The sequence below is a fragment of the Hemitrygon akajei genome, chromosome 6 (assembly GCF_048418815.1).
Source record: "Hemitrygon akajei chromosome 6, sHemAka1.3, whole genome shotgun sequence".
NCBI lineage: Eukaryota > Metazoa > Chordata > Chondrichthyes > Myliobatiformes > Dasyatidae > Hemitrygon > Hemitrygon akajei.
This window is the reverse complement of record NC_133129.1, coordinates 7,830,508-7,845,461: the sequence shown is the minus strand read 5'-3', so window position 1 is coordinate 7,845,461 and position 14,954 is coordinate 7,830,508. Positions and strand designations below refer to the sequence as shown.

Below are 14,954 nucleotides of genomic sequence, written 5' to 3'. Positions count from 1 at the left end.
CGTAACACCACAGTGACCATTCCACTGTCCAGTCCATAAAACCACAGTGGCCATTCCACTGTCCAGGCTGTAAGACCACAGTGACCATTCCTCCTGTCCAGTCCATAAAACCACAGTGACCATTCCACTGTCCAGTCCGTAACACCACAGTGACCATTCCTCCTGTCCAGTCCATAAAACCACAGTGACCATTCCACTGTCCAGTCCGTAACACCACAGCGACCATTCCACTGTCCAGTCCATAAAACCACAGTGACCATTCCACTGTCCAGTCCATAAAACCACAGTGACCATTCCACTGTCCAGTCCGTAACACCACAGCGACCATTCCACTGTCCAGTCCGTAACACCACAGTGACCATTCCACTGTCCAGTCCATAAAACCACAGTGACCATTCCTCCTGTCCAGTCCGTAACACCACAGTGACCATTCCACCTGTCCAGTCCATAAAACCACAGTGACCATTCCACTGTCCAGTCCATAAAAACACAGTGACCATTCCACTGTCCAGGCCGTAAGACCACAGTGACCATTCCGCCTGTCCAGGCCATAAGACCACAGTGACCATTCCACTGACCAGTCCATAAAACCACAGTGACCATTCCACTCTCCAGGCCGTAAGACCACAGTGACCATTCCTCCTGTCCAGGCCGTAAGACCACAGTGACCATTCCTCCTGTCCAGTCCATAAAACCACAGTGACCATTCCACTGTCCAGTCCGTAAGACCACAGTGACCATTCCTCCTGTCCAGGCCATAAGACCACAGTGACCATTCCACTGTCCAGTCCGTAACACCACAGTGACCATTCCACTGTCCAGTCCGTAACACCACAGTGACCATTCCTCCTGTCCAGTCCATAAAACCACAGTGACCATTCCACTGTCCAGTCCGTAACACCACAGTGATCATTCCTCCTGTCCAGGCCATAAGACCACAGTGACCATTCCACTGTCCAGTCCGTAACACCACAGTGACCATTCCACTGTCCAGTCCGTAACACCACAGTGACCATTCCACCTGTCCAGTCCGTAACACCACAGTGACCATTCCACTGTCCAGGCCGTAACACCACAGTGACCATTCCACTGTCCAGTCCGTAAGACCACAGTGACCATTCCTCCTGTCCAGTCCATAAAACCACAGTGACCATTACACCTGTCCAGTCCGTAAGACCACAGTGACCATTCCACTGTCCAGTCCGTAACACCACAGTCACCATTCCACTGTCCAGGCCGTAAGACCACAGTGACCATTCCACTGTCCAGTCCGTAACACCACAGCGACCATTCCACTGTCCAGTCCGTAACACCACAGTCACCATTCCACTGTCCAGTCCGTAACACCACAACGACCATTCCACTGTCCAGTCCGTAACACCACAGTGACCATTCCACTGTCCAGTCCGTAACACCACAGTCACCATTCCACTGTCCAGTCCGTAACACCACAACGACCATTCCACTGTCCAGTCCGTAACACCACAGCGACCATTCCACCTGTCCAGTCCGTAACACCACAGTGACCATTCCACCTGTCCAGTCCATAAAACCACAGTGACCATTCCACTGTCCAGGCCGTAAGACCACAGTGACCATTCCACTGTCCAGTCCGTAACACCACAGTCACCATTCCACTGTCCAGTCCGTAACACCACAGTGACCATTCCACTGTCCAGGCCGTAACACCACAGTGACCATTCCACTGTCCAGTCCGTAACACCACAGTGACCATTCCATCTGTCCAGGCCGTAAGACCACAGTGACCATTCCTCCTGTCCAGTCGATAAAACCACAGTGACCATTCCACCTGTCCAGTCCGTAACACCACAGTGACCATTCCACCTGTCCAGTCCGTAAGGCCACAGCGACCATTCCACCTGTCCAGTCCGTAAGACCGCAGTGACCATTCCACCTGTCCAGTCCATACGACCACAGCGACCATTCCACCTGTCCTGTCCATAAGACCACAGTGACCATTCCACTGACCAGTCCGTAAGATCACAGTGACCATTCCACAGTCCAATCCGTAAGATCACAGTGACCAGTCCACTGTCCAGTCCGTAAGATCACAGTGACCATTCCACTGTCCAGTCCGTAAGACCACAGTGACCATTCCTCCTGTCCAGTCCATACGACCACAGTGGCCATTCCACGTCCAGTCCGTAAGACCACAGTGACCATTCCTCCTGTCCAGTCCATAAGACCACAGTGACCATTCCACTGTCCAGGCTGTAAGACCACAGTGACCATTCCTCCTGTCCAGTCCATGAAACCACAGTGACCATTCCACTGTCCAGTCCGTAACACCACAGTGACCATTCCTCCTGTCCAGTCCATAAAACCACAGTGACCATTCCACTGTCCAGTCCGTAACACCACAGTGACCATTCCACTGTCCAGTCCATAAAACCACAGTGACCATTCCACTGTCCAGTCCGTAAGACCACAGTGACCATTCCTCCTGTCCAGGCCGTAAGACCACAGTGACCATTCCTCCTGTCCAGGCCATAAGACCACAGTGACCATTCCTCCTGTCCAGTCCGTAACACCACAGTGACCATTCCACCTGTCCAGTCCATAAAACCACAGTGACCATTCCACTGTCCAGTCCGTAACACCACAGTGACCATTCCACTGTCCAGTCCATAAAACCACAGTGACCATTCCACTGACCAGTCCATAAAACCACAGTGACCATTCCACTCTCCAGGCCGTAAGACCACAGTGACCATTCCTCCTGTCCAGGCCGTAAGACCACAGTGACCATTCCTCCTGTCCAGGCCGTAAGACCACAGTGACCATTCCTCCTGTCCAGGCCATAAGACCACAGTGACCATTCCACTGTCCAGTCCGTAACACCACAGTGACCATTCCACTGTCCAGTCCGTAACACCACAGTGACCATTCCTCCTGTCCAGTCCATAAAACCACAGTGACCATTCCACTGTCCAGTCCGTAACACCACAGTGACCATTCCACTGTCCAGTCCGTAACACCACAGCGACCATTCCACCTGTCCAGTCCGTAACACCACAGTGACCATTCCACCTGTCCAGTCCATAAAACCACAGTGACCATTCCACTGTCCAGTCCGTAACACCACAGTGACCATTCCACCTGTCCAGTCCATAAAACCACAGTGACCATTCCACTGTCCAGTCCGTAACACCACAGTGACCATTCCACTGTCCAGTCCGTAACACCACAGTGACCATTCCACTGTCCAGGCCGTAACACCACAGTGACCATTCCACTGTCCAGTCCGTAACACCACAGTGACCATTCCACTGTCCAGGCCGTAACACCACAGTGACCATTCCACCTGTCCAGTCCATACGACCACAGTGACCATTCCACTGTCCAGTCCGTAAGACCACAGTGACCATTCCACCTGTCCAGTCCATACGACCACAGTGACCATTCCACTGTCCAGTCCGTAAGACCACAGTGACCATTCCACCTGTCCAGTCCATACGACCACAGTGACCATTCCACTGTCCAGTCCGTAAGACCACAGTGACCATTCCACCTGTCCAGTCCATACGACCACAGTGACCATTCCACTGTCCAGTCCGTAACACCACAGTGACCATTCCACTGTCCAGGCCGTAACACCACAGTGACCATTCCACTGTCCAGTCCGTAAGACCACAGTGACCATTCCACCTGTCCAGTCCATACGACCACAGTGACCATTCCACTGTCCAGTCCGTAACACCACAGTGACCATTCCACCTGTCCAGTCCATAAAACCACAGTGACCATTCCACTGTCCAGGCCGTAAAACCACAGTGACCATTCCACTGTCCAGTCCGTAACACCACAGTGACCATTCCTCCTGTCCAGTCCATAAAACCACAGTGACCATTCCACTGTCCAGTCCGTAACACCACAGTGACCATTCCACTGTCCAGTCCATAAAACCACAGTGACCATTCCACTGTCCAGTCCGTAAGACCACAGTGACCATTCCTCCTGTCCAGGCCGTAAGACCACAGTGACCATTCCTCCTGTCCAGGCCATAAGACCACAGTGACCATTCCTCCTGTCCAGTCCGTAACACCACAGTGACCATTCCACCTGTCCAGTCCATAAAACCACAGTGACCATTCCACTGTCCAGTCCGTAACACCACAGTGACCATTCCACTGTCCAGTCCATAAAACCACAGTGACCATTCCACTGACCAGTCCATAAAACCACAGTGACCATTCCACTCTCCAGGCCGTAAGACCACAGTGACCATTCCTCCTGTCCAGGCCGTAAGACCACAGTGACCATTCCTCCTGTCCAGTCCATAAAACCACAGTGACCATTCCACTGTCCAGTCCGTAAGACCACAGTGACCATTCCTCCTGTCCAGGCCGTAAGACCACAGTGACCATTCCTCCTGTCCAGGCCATAAGACCACAGTGACCATTCCACTGTCCAGTCCGTAACACCACAGTGACCATTCCACTGTCCAGTCCGTAACACCACAGTGACCATTCCTCCTGTCCAGTCCATAAAACCACAGTGACCATTCCACTGTCCAGTCCGTAACACCACAGTGACCATTCCACTGTCCAGTCCGTAACACCACAGCGACCATTCCACCTGTCCAGTCCGTAACACCACAGTGACCATTCCACCTGTCCAGTCCATAAAACCACAGTGACCATTCCACTGTCCAGTCCGTAACACCACAGTGACCATTCCACCTGTCCAGTCCATAAAACCACAGTGACCATTCCACTGTCCAGTCCGTAACACCACAGTGACCATTCCACTGTCCAGTCCGTAACACCACAGTGACCATTCCACTGTCCAGGCCGTAACACCACAGTGACCATTCCACTGTCCAGTCCGTAACACCACAGTGACCATTCCACTGTCCAGGCCGTAACACCACAGTGACCATTCCACCTGTCCAGTCCATACGACCACAGTGACCATTCCACTGTCCAGTCCGTAAGACCACAGTGACCATTCCACCTGTCCAGTCCATACGACCACAGTGACCATTCCACTGTCCAGTCCGTAAGACCACAGTGACCATTCCACCTGTCCAGTCCATACGACCACAGTGACCATTCCACTGTCCAGTCCGTAAGACCACAGTGACCATTCCACCTGTCCAGTCCATACGACCACAGTGACCATTCCACTGTCCAGTCCGTAACACCGCAGTGACCATTCCACTGTCCAGGCCGTAACACCACAGTGACCATTCCACTGTCCAGTCCGTAAGACCACAGTGACCATTCCACCTGTCCAGTCCATACGACCACAGTGACCATTCCACTGTCCAGTCCGTAACACCACAGTGACCATTCCACCTGTCCAGTCCGTAACACCACAGTGACCATTCCTCCTGTCCAGTCCATAAAACCACAGTGACCATTCCACTGTCCAGGCCGTAAAACCACAGTGACCATTCCACTGTCCAGTCCGTAACACCACAGTGACCATTCCACTGTCCAGGCCGTAACACCACAGTGACCATTCCACTGTCCAGTCCGTAACACCACAGTGACCATTCCATCTGTCCAGGCCGTAAGACCACAGTGACCATTCCTCCTGTCCAGTCGATAAAACCACAGTGACCATTCCACCTGTCCAGTCCGTAACACCACAGTGACCATTCCACCTGTCCAGTCCGTAAGGCCACAGCGACCATTCCACCTGTCCAGTCCGTAAGACCACAGTGACCATTCCACCTGTCCAGTCCATACGACCACAGCGACCATTCCACCTGTCCTGTCCATAAGACCACAGTGACCATTCCACTGACCAGTCCGTAAGATCACAGTGACCATTCCACAGTCCAATCCGTAAGATCACAGTGACCAGTCCACTGTCCAGTCCGTAAGATCACAGTGACCATTCCACTGTCCAGTCCGTAAGACCACAGTGACCATTCCACTGTCCAGTCCGTAACACCACAGTGACCAATCCACCTGTCCAGTCCGTAACACCACAGTGACCATTCCTCCTGTCCAGTCCGTAACACCACAGCGACCATTCCTCCTGTCCAGTCCGTAACACCACAGTGACCATTCCACTGTCCAGTCCATAAAACCACAGTGACCAATCCACCTGTCCAGTCCGTAACACCACAGTGACCATTCCTCCTGTCCAGTCCGTAACACCACAGCGACCATTCCTCCTGTCCAGTCCGTAACACCACAGTGACCATTCCACTGTCCAGTCCATAAAACCACAGTGACCAATCCACCTGTCCAGTCCGTAAAACCACAGTGACCATTCCACTGTCCAGTCCGTAACACCACAGTGACCATTCCACTGTCCAGACCGTAAGACCACAGTGACCATTCCACCTGTCCAGTCCGTAAGACCACAGTCACCATTCCACCTGTCCAGTCCGTAAGACCACAGTGACCATTCCACCTGTCCAGTCCGTAAGACCTCAGTGACCATTCCACCTGTCCAGTCCGTAACACCACAACGACCATTCCACTGTCCAGTCCGTAACACCACAGCGACCATTCCACCTGTCCAGTCCGTAACACCACAGTGACCATTCCACCTGTCCAGTCCATAAAACCACAGTGACCATTCCACTGTCCAGGCCGTAAGACCACAGTGACCATTCCACTGTCCAGTCCGTAACACCACAGTGACCATTCCACTGTCCAGGCCGTAAGACCGCAGTGACCATTCCACCTGTCCAGTCCGTAAGACCACAGTGACCATTCCTCCTGTCCAGGCCATAAGACCACAGTGACCATTCCACTGTCCAGGCCGTAAGACCACAGTGACCATTCCTCCTGTCCAGTCCGTAAGACCACAGTGACCATTCCACCTGTCCAGTCCGTAAGACCACAGTGACCATTCCTCCTGTCCAGTCGATAAAACCACAGTGACCATTCCACTGTCCAGTCCATAAAACCACAGTGACCATTCCACCTGTCCAGGCCATAAGACCACAGTGACCATTCCACTGTCCAGGCCGTAAGACCACAGTGACCATTCCACTGTCCAGTCCGTAACACCACAGTGACCATTCCACTGTCCAGTCCGTAACACCACAGTGACCATTCCATCTGTCCAGGCCGTAAGACCACAGTGACCATTCCTCCTGTCCAGTCGATAAAACCACAGTGACCATTCCACCTGTCCAGTCCGTAACACCACAGTGACCATTCCACCTGTCCAGTCCGTAAGGCCACAGCGACCATTCCACCTGTCCAGTCCGTAAGACCACAGTGACCATTCCACTGTCCAGTCCGTAACACCACAGTGACCATTCCTCCTGTCCAGTCCGTAACACCACAGTGACCATTCCTCCTGTCCAGTCCGTAAGACCACAGTGACCATTCCACCTGTCCAGTCCATACGACCACAGCGACCATTCCACCTGTCCTGTCCATAAGACCACAGTGACCATTCCACTGACCAGTCCGTAAGACCACAGTGACCATTCCACAGTCCAATCCGTAAGATCACAGTGACCAGTCCACTGTCCAGTCCGTAAGATCACAGTGACCATTCCACTGTCCAGTCCGTAAGACCACAGTGACCATTCCTCCTGTCCAGTCCATACGACCACAGTGGCCATTCCACGTCCAGTCCGTAAGACCACAGTGACCATTCCACAGTCCAATCCGTAAGATCACAGTGACCAGTCCACTGTCCAGTCCATAAGATCACAGTGACCATTCCACTGTCCAGTCCGTAAGACCACAGTGACCATTCCTCCTGTCCAGTCCATACGACCACAGTGGCCATTCCACGTCCAGTCCGTAAGATCACAGTGACCATTCCACTGTCCAGTCCGTAAGATCACAGTGACCATTCCACTGTCCAGTCCGTAAGACCACAGTGACCATTCCTCCTGTCCAGTCCATACGACCACAGTGGCCATTCCACGTCCAGTCCGTAAGACCACATTGACCATTCCACTGTCCAATCCGTAAGACCAAAAGATTTCCGGCTGTTCAGCCCATCGAGTAGGATTGAGAGGAAAAAGACATCAGCCATAATGGAATGGTGGAGCAGATTCCTACTGGCCTAATTGTGCTCCTGTGACATGTTGTTGTTCAGTCGTTAAGTGGAGTCCAACTCTTCGTGACCTACGACATGTACTTTCCTTTTATGTTGAGCTCTCGAAGAGCAAAACCTCACACTTGACCAGATTAAACTCCACCTGCCATTTCTCCACCCACGTCTGCAAATAATCTTACCCCTCTCAACCCACTCTTCTGTCTCCTCCGCATAATCTTTGACACCCTGACTGTTCAAGAACCTATTATCCTCCATTGTACATATACCCTGGGGTGTATTTCATGTGGTCCAGGTCACTCATTTACCTTCAGACGTCTCAGCTTCCAAAGCCCCTTCTCTTTAGTAATAGCAACAACACTCACTACTGCCCCGACACACTCTCCACTTACCCTTACCTTCATTTTCTTGGCTAACGTGCCCTCCAATTAGCCAATGAATGAGGCTTGATGTTTTAAGACATGCCCAGATGGTGACTCACACAAAATGCTGGAGGAACTCAACAGGCCAGGCAGTGTCAATGACGAAGAGTACAGTCGATGTTTCAAGTCCCGATGAAGGGTTTCGGCCTGATACATTGACTGTTTACTCTTTCCCATAGATACTGCCTGAGCTGCTGAGCTCCTCCAGCATTGTGTGTGTGTTGCTTTGGATTTCCAGCATCTGCTGATTTCCAGTGTTTGTGATACCCAAGTGGTATGATGCCTCTCAGATACCAGGGTCAGGGCTGTTACGGATCGGGTCCGCAGCATTCTAAAGAGGGAGGATGAGCAGCCAGAAGCCTTGGCACAGATTGGCACCGGAAAGGTGGGGAGGTCCTGATGAGAGACTTTAGGGAGCTAGGTAGAAACCTGAGAAACAGGATCACCAGGGAGGTACTCTCTGGATCACTGTCTGTGCCAGGCACCAGAACAGGAAGACTTGGCAGATAAATGAGAGACTGAGGAACTGGTGTGGGGAGTGGGGTGGGGGGGGGGGCTTTCAGATATACTGACCATTGGGATCTCTTCTGAGCAGAGGATGATCTGTACAAAAGGGACGGGGTACACCTGAACCCGAGCGGGATCAATATCCTTGCGGGCAGGTTTGCTAGAAATGTTCAGGAGAGTTTAAACTAATTTAGCAGGAGGATGGGAAGCAGTGTGACAGCGGTGAGGATGGGGTGGTTGGTTTACAAACAGAGGCAGTGTTTAGTGAGACTCTGAGCAAGGAGAGGCTGATGACAGGGCAAGATTGCAGTCAATGGGATTATTTGCAATGTAACAGGTGGAGAATATCGAAAAGGGTGAACACGGGACTGAGGGTGTTATAGTTGAATGTGTGCAGTATATGGAATAGGTAGATGAACTTGTAGCACAGTTACAGATTGGCACTGAATTGTAGCTGAAAGATTATAGCTGGGAGTTACGCATCCAAGGATACACACTGTATCGAAAGGACAGGCAGATATGCAGGGGGGCTGCTGTTGCTCTGTTAGTAAAATTGGAATCAAATATTAAGAAGAGGTGACATAGGGTTGGAAGGTGTTGAATCATTATGGTAGAGCTAAGAAACTGCAAGGGTAAAAAGACCATGATGGGAGTTGTACACAGACCTGCAAACAGAATTAAAGATGTGGTCTACAAATCACAATGGGAGACAGAAAATGCATGTCAGAAAGGCCATGTTATGATAGTCATGGGGATTTCAATATGCAGGTAGACTGGGAAAATCGCATTGCTGCTAGATTCCAAGGGGGTAATTTCTAGAATGCCTAAAGGTGACTTTTTAGAGCAGCTCCTGATTGAGCCCATGAAAGGATCAGCTATTCTGGATTGGGTGTTGTGCAATGAACCAGAATTGATTAGGGAGCTTAAGGTAAAGGAACCCTTGGGGAAGGGGGTGATCATATGATCGAATTCATTCCGCAATTTCAGAAGGATCAGCTGATGTCATATGGATCAGTGTTACAGTGGAGTAAAGGGAATTACAGCAGCATGGAAGAGGAGTTGGCCAAAATTGATTGGAAGGGAATACTAGCAGGGATGATGGCAGAACAGCAATGGCTGGAATTTCAGGGAGCAATTCAGAAGGTGAAGGATATATATATCCCAAGGAGGTAGTAATCTAAAGGCAGGATGACACAGCTGACAAGAGAAGTCAAAGCCAACATAAAAGCCAAAGAGAGGGCATAAAATAGAACAAAAATCAGTGGGAAGTTAAAGGATTAGGAAGCTTTTAAAAACCAACAGAAGGCAACTAAAAAGTCATTAAGAAGGAAAAGATGGAATATGAAGGCAAGCCAGCCAAGGTTACCAAATGTTTCTTCAGATTTCTAAACTGTAAAAGAGAAGCCGCAGCCAATATTGGACCACTGGAAGATGATGCTGGAGAGTTAGTAAAGGGGACGAGGAAATGACAGACAAACTGATTAAGTAGTTTGCATCAGTCTTCACATGGAAGACACTAGCAGAATGGTGGAAGTTCAAGAGTATCAGGAGTCAGAAGTGTGTGATGTTGCCTTTACCAGGGAGAAAATGCTTGGGAAACTGAAAGTTCTGAAGGCAGACAAGTCACCTGGATCAGATGGTCTGCAGCTCAGGGTTCTGAAAGAGGTGGCTGAAGAGATTGTGGAGGCATTAGTAATGACCTTTTGAGAATCAATAAATTCTGACTGAAAAATTGCAAATGTTATTCCACAGGCAGAAGAAAGGAAATTTTAGAGCAGTTAGTCTGACGTCAGTGGTTGGGAAGATGTTTGAGTCAATTGTTGAGGATGTGGTTTTGAGGTACTTGGAGACATATGAAAAATTGGTCCATAGTCAGCATGGTTTCCTCGAGGGAAAATCTTGCCTGACAAATCTGTTGAAATCTTTTGAAGAAATAACCAACAGACCAGACAAAGGAGGATTGGTGGATGTTGTGTACTTGGATTTTCAGAAGGACTTTGACAAGCTGCCACACATGAGGGCACTTAACAAGTGTCCATGGTATTACAGGAGATATTCTAATTGAATTGAATTGACTTTATTTCTTACATCCTTCACACACATGAGTAAAAATCTTTACATTACCTATCCATCTAATTGTACAATGTGTAATCATAGTAATTTATAATAAATAGAACAGTCAATGTAACATAGAAATACACTCAAATCAACGTGAGTTAATCAGTCTGATGGCCTGGTGGAAGAAGCTGTCCTGGAGCCTGTTGGTCCTGGCTTTTATGCTGCGGTACTGTTTCCTGGACAGTAGCAGCTGGAAGAGATTGTGATTAGGGTGACTCAGGTCCCCAATGATCCTTTGTGCCCTTTTTTCACACCTGTCTTTGTAAATGTCCTGAATCATCATAAGACCATAAGATATAGGAGCAGAAGTAGGCCATTCAGCCCATCGAGTCTGCTTTGCCATTCAATCATGGGCTGATCCAATTCTTCCAGTCATCCCCACTCCCCTGCTTTCACCCCATACTCTTTGATGTCCTGGCTAATCAAGAACCTATCTATCTCTGCCTTAAATACACCCAATGACTTGGCCTCCACAGCCGCTTTTGGCAACAAATTCCACAGATTTACCACCCTCTGACTAAAGTAATTTCTCTGTATCTCAATTCTAAAAGGATGTCCTTCAAACCTGAAGTGGTGCCCTCGTGTCCTAGAATCCCCTACCATGGGAAATTACTTTGCCATATCTAATCTGTTCAGGCCTTTTAACATTCGGAATGTTTCTATGAGATTCCCCCCTCATTCTCCTGAACTCTGGGGAATACAGCCCAAGAGCTACTAGACGTTCCTCATACGGTAACCCTCTCACTCCGAGAATCATTCTTCTGAATCTTCACTAAACCGTCTCCAATGTCACTATATCCTTTCTAAAATAAGGAGCCCAAAACTACACACAGTACTCCAAGTGTGGTCTCACGAGTGCCTTATAGAGCCTCAACATCACATCCCTGCTCTTATATTCTATACCTTTAGAAATGAATGCCAACATTGCATTCGCCTTCTTCACTACCGACTCAACCTGGAGGTTAACCTTTAGGGTATCCTGCACCAGGACTCCCAAGTCCCTTTGCATCTCTGCATTTTGAATTCTCTCCCCATCTAAATAATAGTCTGCCCATTTGTTTCTTCCACCAAAGCACATGACTTACACGTTCCAACATTTTATTTCATTTGCCACTTCTTTGCCCATTCCCCTAAACCATATATGTCAAACTCAAGGCCCGTGGGCCAAATCCGGCCCGCGCTGGAATTATCTTTGGCCCGCGAGATAATATCTAATTACTATTAAAGCTGGCCCCAGTAATCGAAGCGCCTATGGCGTATGATATGGCTAATGCTGAGTTTATTCAGGTACCAGGTTTTCAGGGTTTTTAGTGTTTATTCGGCAGTCTTCTTCATAAGAAACGGAATTTGTAAAGTGAAACACTTTGCAGTTATGGCAGAGACTGAGACACATAAGAGCAGGCTGAAAAAACGGAGGCAACGAAAGCTGCGTTCGCACGCGTCTGACTGATCAGGCCCGCATGAAGCTGCATTTTGCTCAATCCGGCCCGTGACCTGAAATGAGTTTGACACCCCTGCCTGCAGGCTCTCTGTTTCCTCAACACTACCTGCTCCTCTACCTATCTTTGTATCATCGAGAAACTTAACCACAAAGCTATTAATACCGTAGTCCAAATCATTGATATACATCGTAAAAAGCAGCAGTCCCAACATCGACCCCTATCTAACTCTACTGGTAATGGCAGCCAGCCAGAATAGGATCCCTTTATTCCCACTCTCTGTTTTCTGCCGACCAGCCAATGCTCCACCCACGCTAGTAACTTCCCTGTTATTCCATGGGCTCTTATCTTGCTAAGCAGCCTCATGTGCGGAACCTTGTCGAAGACCTTCTGAAAATCCAAGTACACCACATCTACTACATCTCCCTTGTCTACCCTACTTGTAATTTCCTCAAAGAATTGCAGTAGGTCAGTCAGACAGGACTTTCCTTTCAGGAAACCATGCTGGCTTTGGCCTATCTTGTCATTTAATATTTCCAAGATGGCGGCGCGACGCAGCTTGCAGCGGCCACTCTGGAGCTGATTATCTGTTATTTGTGAAGTGGGGTGCCGTGCGCAATCATAATCGATTGAAAACGGATGTGGGAGCACGGAGGAACATCGGGAAATCTCCAGGAAGACCTTCTTCGTTGCTGCTGCTGCTGTGAGGTCCAGGACTCTGCTGGGAAGAACAGGCCCCCAGTCCTTGGGGTCGCGTTGCCGATGGCCGTTGGCGGGGCCGTCTTAATACGCTCGACAGAGGATGGTGCTCGGAGAAGCTGTGCCAGAGGGGATGGTTGTCAGCTCGGAGGTTCGACAGACTCGGAGTCCGCTACAGTCAGGTCACTTTCGGTGTGTGCTGCGTCTGCGAGGCTGAGTTGGGTGGCGCTTTCATTGTGTGCTGCGTCTGCGAAGTAGAGTCGGGCAGTGCCGTGGAAGTCCATAGCGGGGGTATTCCCTTCTGCCCGCCGGCGTGGGATGGCGAGTCTGTTGGAACCCTGGGGACTTGTGGAAACTGTGGTGATTTCTTTTGAACTTATAGTCTTTTAACATCTTTGGACTATTTTTACTGTGCCCATGGTCTGTTTTTTTATCAATTATGCTATTGTTTGCACTGTTGTAACTATATGTTGTAACTATGTGGTTTTGTGCAGGTCTTGTAGCTTTAGTTTTTGGTCTTGTTTTGTCTGGTGGATTTGGAGCTCCTTTCCGGGGAACGCGCTAAGACAGTAGCACGATATTAATACGCAGCAGCCTCTCCGGACTCTGGATTGGGGATTGCCAAACGTTATGTGGATTTTCTGCTATAATCTGTTTTGTCATGTGCTTTTGTGATATCATTCTGGAGGAACGTTGTCTCATTTTTTAACTGCATTGCATTTGTGGTTTCTAAATGACAATAAACTGAATCTGAATCTGATTTGCCTCCAGGTACTAGGTAATATCATCCCTAACAATCGCTTCCAACAACTTCCCAACCACTGATGTCAGGCTAACAGGTCTATAGTTTCCTTTCTGCTGACTCCCACCCTTCTTAAATAATAGGCTAACATTGCAATTTTCCAGTCATCCGGTACAATGCCAGAATCTATCGATTCTTGAAAGATCATCATTAATGTCTCCGCAATCTCTCCAGCTACTTCCTTCAGAACCTGAGGGTGCATTCCATCAGGTCGGGAGATTTATCCACCCTCAGACCATTAAGCTTCCTGAGCACCTTCTCAGTCGTAATTTTCACTTCACTTCCCTGACACTCCTGAATGTCCGGTATACAGCAGGCATCCTCCACTGTGAAGACTGATGCAAAATACACATTCAGTTCCTCTGTCATCTCTCATTACAATATCTCCAGCGTCATTTTGTATTGGTCCTTGACTCTCTTTTATCGTTTCTTATCACCTCCGGATCGTTGCACAACACCCAATCCAGCACAGCCGATTCACTCGTGGGCTCAACAACAAACTGTTCTAAAAAACCATCCCTAGGCGTCCTCTCTCTTGAAGTCCAGTACTAACCTAGTTTTCCCAATCCAATCATGGGAAGTTCACAACTACCGATGCGCTGGGCTGTCCACACCACTCTCTGCAGAGTCCTGTGATTGAGGGAGGTACAGTTCCCATACCAGGCAGTGATGTAGCCAGTCAGGATGCTCTCAGTTGTGCCCCTGTAGAAAATTCTTAGGACTTGGGAGCCCATACCAAACTTCCTCAGCCGCCTGATGTGAAAGAGGCGTTATTGTGCTTTTTTTCACCACACAACTGGTGTGTACAGACCACGTGAGATCCTTGATGATGTGGATGCCGAGGAATTTGAAGCTGTTCACCCTCTCAACCCAGATAAGCCCAATCAATGTAGTGTTGTCAGCAAATTTAGTTAGCAGATTCGAGCTGTGGATGGCGATGCAGTCATGGGTACACAGAGA

At 49.4% G+C, this 14,954-nt stretch overlaps 2 protein-coding genes across 2 annotated transcripts in view; both read left to right on the top strand.

Moving 5' to 3' along the window:
* The window catches only part of LOC140728837 (receptor-type tyrosine-protein phosphatase kappa-like), a 740,427-nt gene that overhangs the window by 255,912 nt on the left and 469,561 nt on the right, over positions 1 to 14,954 (top strand). The window lies entirely within an intron of this gene.
* LOC140728785 (uncharacterized) overlaps positions 14,926 to 14,954 on the top strand; it is a 219,950-nt gene continuing 219,921 nt past the window's right edge. Inside the window, exon 1 of the mRNA XM_073047742.1 lies at positions 14,926 to 14,943. Coding sequence (XP_072903843.1) covers positions 14,926 to 14,943 — 18 coding nt within the window. The remainder of the gene's footprint in view (positions 14,944 to 14,954) is intronic.